Here is a 6,442-nt window from a genome sequence, read left to right as displayed (position 1 = left end):
TTTATCCTTAGCAATATGGCAAGAAAATTTCAAATCTGAATCCACTGTTGAAAATACTGGAGCTGGCACTAACGAAAAGAATGCGGAGAGTGAGGCATTAGCTATGCTCATAATGAACAGGCATCAAGTTGGGGATAAGAACTGCCAAAAACAAAGTCATTATTCTCATTGATGACACTATCATTCTACATGATGGTGGAGATAAGAAGCTTATCGAAGATAGATTTGGCAGCTAAGGAAAGCTATGGAAAAGAATTCTGCCAAATTTCATAAAGACAAAGCACAAGAACAATTGTCTAAAGTCTCAATTATTGCTTTGATAACTTTAGAAATGAGTTAAATATAAGGAAAATTTGCAATGTATAGGTAAACAATGTGAGTTAAATATAAGGAGACTTTTTTCTAAAGTTCAGAATGTGTCCACGGGTATCCATTAACATGTTAAAAAATTTCTTGTTATGAATCAATGTTTGATCAACATTCCTTCATTCTCCTTACCCCAAAATTAGTTAAATGTATTGGTAAGCGTTATTGTATATTAACAAGTAGAAATACCTTCTCATGTTTAACAAAAAACATACTCCTTCATGATTATACATGATATGATAGGTTCAAGAAAACAATAATATAATTAGATAGTACACACCCCATCAACAGAAGAATAGTAATTTATCAGCATAAAGATGGAAATAATTGAGAGAGAACAAAACAACCTTTTTAAAAGAAGCAGGATATCTTAGATTAGAGGTGCAACTGTAAGCGAAAAAAGGAGATTCATATTTCCAAATTACTTAGTAAAAAAAGTAAATTTAATGGGTCTGCAGAGAGTCAAATTGGTCAAAATGTAGAGGAGTGTACCTCTTACAATGTTGCATGTCGTTGCAATTTGCGGTAGTGATTGTGTTCTGCATCACAATTCACAATTCAAGGTTGAAGGAAGCAACAACCAGGCGACAAGCGACGCAATGAAGTCAATGGCAATCCGAGGTGGATGGCAGCATGACTTTTAAAGCATTAAACAATGATGGCAACAACCAAGTAACATGGTTCAACACATCTCATGTTTAGGGTTTCAGTTCCAGTGACAGCATCAACACAATGAGGAGAGGTTGGGGGGAATATGGGGGAAGTTATCTCTCTATATATACGGTCAATGTGGATACCCACAAGTATGGATGCACCAGTATCCACCTCGTCCAATTACCGGGTTTTTAAAAGTCTGTCCCCTTTTGCATGCAGGTGCAAATTCCAAAACCTGAACTCAACTTGCAACAATTTTTACCCATGGGTTTCCTGGAACATGCATTTATAGTTGATGCGCTACAAGCATGCAAGGACTTCTAGTAATTGAGGGGAAAAAAGCTTCTGAATCATCCTCCATGCAAAACTTCCGACTTCTTACTCAAAAAATAACAGGTCTAGCAGGGTAGCCAACATTTGCTCCCTCAAACTTACTGAAAATACTAATAAAACAACTAACAAAAAAACTCTCTTAATACAACAACATTTACGTTGGAATGCTTCTCCCATTCAAAATTCCAACTCAAGGCAACAACAGTCTTGTAAACACATGAAATAATAACAATGAGTGCATGTAACAAAATGCCCCAGAGTATAAAACAACAGCACTTATGTCTAATCAGCTATCAGTATGTCCATCACTTAAGGGCCATCTTCTTGTGCTGTGAGAGAGTTAAAACAAAGATCATTTCAACTTACATGAAGACATGGGTGTTTAAAAACCAAAAAGATTAGTGTATGCATGAGAATAAACATAGCCAGACCCAACACATTGAGAGAGGACTTACTGCTCAAAATAAATCCTTGGAGCAAGCTCTGGGCTCTTTCTGCCTGTTCTGGAGTACCAGATAGCTGAATAATTTTCTCTGTCACATCTGGTCTATCCTCTACAAGGGTTACATTCGCTCCCGACAACTGCTCCCATCAAAACATGAAAACATAAGTGGAAATACATGGTTTCTATCCAAATCAAGGATAGGGAAGTTGTTGAAATAATAATCTCCAGAATTTAGATTTTAGAGAAGAAAATGTTTGGAAGTTATTAAGGTCTAAGGATTTTGCTTTACATTCTTCAAGCTAAAACAAGAAATAAAAATAAACTCAGTAACATCTAGATACAATATGCAAGTAGAACAATTCATGAATCATGAAAAAACAAGTTCGGTAATTCTTGTAAAGAGGAACTTTGCTCATAAAATAGGGGGACAAGCTCCTTAATGTTATCATAAGGAAAATGACAACATAAAAGTAAGCATGACATTTTAAGTCACCAATTGCTTGGTATAAGATGTTTTTTCTAGCACTTGACAATTTCAAATATTGAAGGGATTGAAAGATCTAATCACACACACCTCACTTATCTGTGCAAGCTTGCTTTTGGATCTTGCTATAAGCTTTGGAACTGCATACTCCGGTATAACAACTTCAAGAATGCTCCTTGTGACAAGTGGCTTGGTGATCCTAACAAATACACAAAAAGCAAAATTATAAACACACGAAAGAGGGAGGGAAGATAGAAAACAGCATCCTAGACCCAACATCAACCTACCGATGAAGTGACTTCAAACTAAAATATAACATCATGTCATGAAATATGGTAGGGAAAGTTACCTATTTAAACCACTCGTCACATCATCCCGACGGTCATTGTCCTTCTGCTTTCCTGCCTCCATGCTAGATCCTCCAGTTTCCTTCTGAAAAGATATAAGAGTAAGCTTTTTCCTTCAAATAAAAAATTAATACTGTCTGAAGGGGAGCACAGGTTCAAATCCTGAAGACTCCGCTTGTAGGGGTAAGGCTGCATATGTCTACCCTCCTTAGACCCAACCAAGTGGGAACTTAGTGCACAAAGCAACCCTTTAAAAAATGTTGTCTATAATTTGGCCCAAGTTGTCACTGACATGACAGGATTTAGCTCCCTAATTTCTAGAGAGCATCCGAGATAGTAAACTGCACTTAAATAGCCTTGCCAAAAAAATTATATACCTTGATTTTTTTTCCTTTCGAAAACACTTGTTCATTGGATAAGAATTATGGGTCCATTTCCATTTAATCTAACAATGGTTATGGATGGCAAAACTTCACTCAATACAGGGAAGACAATAAATATATACTAAATATGATTAATAAAGCTCTGGAAAAACACCGTTTAAAGAACAGATAGATGAAGGTGGGTAATATTGAAGGAAAAATAGCCTTTTCGATTGTATAAAAAGAATACCTTGGATGGTAGAATTGCTGCTGCCACAGTTTGCACATTCTGATAGGTTGTGGATGTTTCAATAGCTGGAGCTATAGTATTGGAAGAAGATGCCTCGATGCTAGATAAGGGGGCCGATGGAGGTACTGTGTCCCTTTGAATGAAATCCCTATACAAGTAACTTCTTAATCTTGATGTCACCTCAACAACAGCATCTCGGGCAGCTTTTATATCTCCTACAATCTATAGAGGCAATAGAGGAACAACTGTGAAATAATGCCAGAATTGGAATTTTTGTTTAATGCATGTGGAATGTAGGGTTTTGGATCCTCTCTATATATCATTTATTGGAAATTTCTTAATAACAAAGTCAATAAAAATGTACATTCTTTGGTTTGAAAGAAGGGAAAAGCTGACCTGGAAAACATACTAGCATGAATCGCTAAAAATCCAAATTTTATGGGAAGGGCCAATTAACTATTCCGAATGGTCATTGCACTTACAAAAATGGTTATTGGTCCCTCGCCTTTAATTTTGTATCATTAATGGTCCTTCCGATTAATTATCCCTCCCATATCCCAGATGGACCCAACGAGTTATAATTAATAGGATACGCAATGGTACCCAATCTTATGTTTTGATTAGCCAAGCTCATCACATGCTACATGACTTAGGTTGCATATATAGCCATTTCCAGAATCGGTTGGCAGAGCCATTGATATGTATATATCACCGCCAAGCATGATGCTTTGAGGAATAAGAATTATCATCATTGTAAAGTGCAACAGTTATCATTCACTCATTCAGACTACATTTACCAAAGTAATCTAATAGAATGTTTGAGCAAGGAGTAGGACAAATAACAAACCTGTAATAACTCGTCAGTCTTTGCAACACAGAGAGGTCGATCTTCTCTAGGCAAAATTTGTACATTAGCACCAGTCAACCTCTTTATTTCCAATAGTGATGCATCTTTTCCATCTAAGCATTCAATATCGCTAGATGGGAGGACGAGTCTGGTGGTTATAGTATTGTCATTATCTAGAACAAGATCGACAATGCGAGTTTGAATATGCAACAAAGCTTCCTGAGCTGGGAAGAGCTCATTATCTGGACCCTTGAGTACAAAAAAGAACAGTTAGAGCTTAAATTATGCAGCATCTTATATCTATATGGAAAACATATTGAACTGCATTTAAAAGAGTTGAAGTTACAAGTTACAACTAGGGAGTATTGTCCCAAGAACCTATACAACCATGACTAATGACCAAAAATAATTTCCAATAGTTATACACAGTACAAACAAAGACAAAAAATAAAAGAAGGAAAGTACCTCCTCTGAAGTAATGATAATTATCCGCTCCTCTGAACCACCAATGGGATCAGTGACCTTAATATCAACACCAACTTCATTCTGAAGAAACTCTACAATTCCATCTGATTCCCCAATGATACGATCAACTTTCTCAACTGGACAAAGGATACGGAAAATTAGGTCCTCTCCATAGAAAGGCTGAACATCATTAGCCATAGGAGCAGCCCCTGACTCCGTTGCATAACCTGATGACAGATGGTTATAATTTCTGGCATTGGTAGCAGATCCCCGTGATCCAAAAGCAGTCTCCTCCACAGACGATTTACGAGATCCACCATGAGGAATATAATCATCATCAGGTGAGAAAACACACTCCGGTGAATGTCCACGTCCATGGAAATGGCTGCGGTCACGATGCTGGCTCTCCCTCAACCGTGATGATATGACTTCGAGAGCATTCTTTACAGCATTTACATCACCAGTAACCTGCACAAAATATCATATAATAAATAGCCTTAATAACCAGTCAAAAAAAGAACTGACATACTTGATCCAACCATGTTCAACCACGTAATTGGAGGAGCACAAGATCCACCACTAATTCAAAAGCAGATGGTAATAAAATTCACAAATTCAGTACAAAACCAATAATACAAAATTTATGCACTCCGATCCAAGGGTCGAGAGCCAGAATGCTTCAAAGTTGAATACGCGTCCTTCTTTCCAGCTTTCTAGCTAAAAGTAATAGAGCAGCTACAAATGCAACTCATTCATACCATGGCAAAAATCAGCTAATCATTGCTAGGTCATGCTTTATTGCATCAATTTATGGGAGAAAAAAATAAACATAATAATCAAACGTTCAAAGCCATTATCATCTGTTCTGAAATTTAAATAGTCATCCATCCAGGATAAAAGGAACCAACTCCAAAGGAACCGATGAAGTCCAAATTTAAATAATCAATCGTTGTTCTTATCATGCATGCAACTAAAAATCACTGGATGAAGAACAAAACGGGTTCCAAGTTTATTATTATTTCGTTTCTTTTTTGTGTTATGGGTTATTTATTTTGCACCTGAACAATTTCTTCAGACATTGAAACACAACGAGGTAGGTTGTGATCTCTAGGGAGTATCCTAATTTGTGTCTTTGTTTCCATCCTCATTTGTTCAATGATCTTCCCTCCTTTCCCCAACAAACACCCAACATGCATTCTCGAAACCACCAACCTCGTCGACGCCCGGTCCCGATTCCTCCCACCACCATAATCCTCCTCCTCCACCGCCACCCTATACGCAGCGTCACTCTCCAGAATCCTCTCATGAATAAGTAGCAGCGCCTCCTGCGCCGGAGAGAACGACGGCATTCTCCCCTCCGGGTCACGGCGGCGCGTGTCCGAAACCTCAATGATACGCTCCTCATCTCCCGGGATCAGCTCGTGCACGTTGATCCACGCGCCGGTGTGCTGCCGGATTGACTTAATGATGCTACCGGACTTCCCGATCACGCCGCCGGCCCTCAAATCATGGCACAGAATCCGGTAACTGGTGGTAACCGTTACTGGCACATCCTGCTGAGTCTTAACATGGCGTCCACCACCGCCACCGGAGGCACCACGGTGGCGGTTAGAATAATGATAGTTATAGCGATGCCTGGTCCGAGCTAAGGTTTCAGAATCATAGTCTTGGTCATAGTAGTAGTTCCTCTTAGATCTAGATCTTTCCATAATTTCAGAGTAAAATTGAGTTAAAAAGTAGTTGAAATTGAAAGTTCCAAGCAATGGTAATGATTATTGTAATGGAGAAATTGAAGAACCAATGAGTGAATTTGAGTTCATGAATGAAACCCTAGAAAAAAGGGTTTGGTTGCAGAGTATATATGCAAAGTGTTGAGCAGAAAGATGAGC

The 6,442-nt window shown here is 38.2% G+C and overlaps 1 protein-coding gene across 2 annotated transcripts; it reads right to left on the bottom strand.

The window, feature by feature from the left end:
* On the bottom strand, window positions 476-6,442 carry LOC109343489 (KH domain-containing protein HEN4-like). 2 transcript variants are annotated; one of them, XM_019581809.1, is made up of 9 exons: window positions 5,612-6,442; window positions 4,554-5,021; window positions 4,089-4,337; window positions 3,242-3,463; window positions 2,632-2,714; window positions 2,373-2,481; window positions 1,809-1,935; window positions 1,619-1,682; window positions 476-1,547 (listed from the first exon to the last, which is right to left on the bottom strand). In XM_019581809.1, exons 1-8 carry the CDS (start codon window positions 6,260-6,262, stop codon window positions 1,663-1,665), a joined length of 1,929 nt encoding a protein of 642 aa, XP_019437354.1. In that variant the 5' UTR covers window positions 6,263-6,442; the 3' UTR covers window positions 476-1,547; window positions 1,619-1,662. The 2 variants fall into 2 exon arrangements, with proteins under 2 accessions (XP_019437354.1, XP_019437353.1); XM_019581808.1 differs by having other exon boundaries at window positions 476-1,682.

This window comes from Lupinus angustifolius, chromosome LG03 (assembly GCF_001865875.1).
Source record: "Lupinus angustifolius cultivar Tanjil chromosome LG03, LupAngTanjil_v1.0, whole genome shotgun sequence".
NCBI lineage: Eukaryota > Viridiplantae > Streptophyta > Magnoliopsida > Fabales > Fabaceae > Lupinus > Lupinus angustifolius.
This window is presented reverse-complemented; position numbering and strand designations above follow the sequence as displayed.

Bases quoted from the DNA above. Each gene is read 5' to 3' on its own strand.
- LOC109343489 (XM_019581808.1), bottom strand. From the start codon at position 6,262: ATGGAAAGATCTAGATCTAAGAGGAACTACTACTATGACCAAGACTAT. The intron at 3,464-4,088 runs GTTTGTTATTTG...TTGCCTCTATAG, and splicing joins AGACTGACGAGTTATTACAG to ATTGTAGGAGATATAAAAGC. The intron at 2,715-3,241 runs GTATTCTTTTTA...ATATCTTTTCAG, and splicing joins CAGCAATTCTACCATCCAAG to AAGGAAACTGGAGGATCTAG.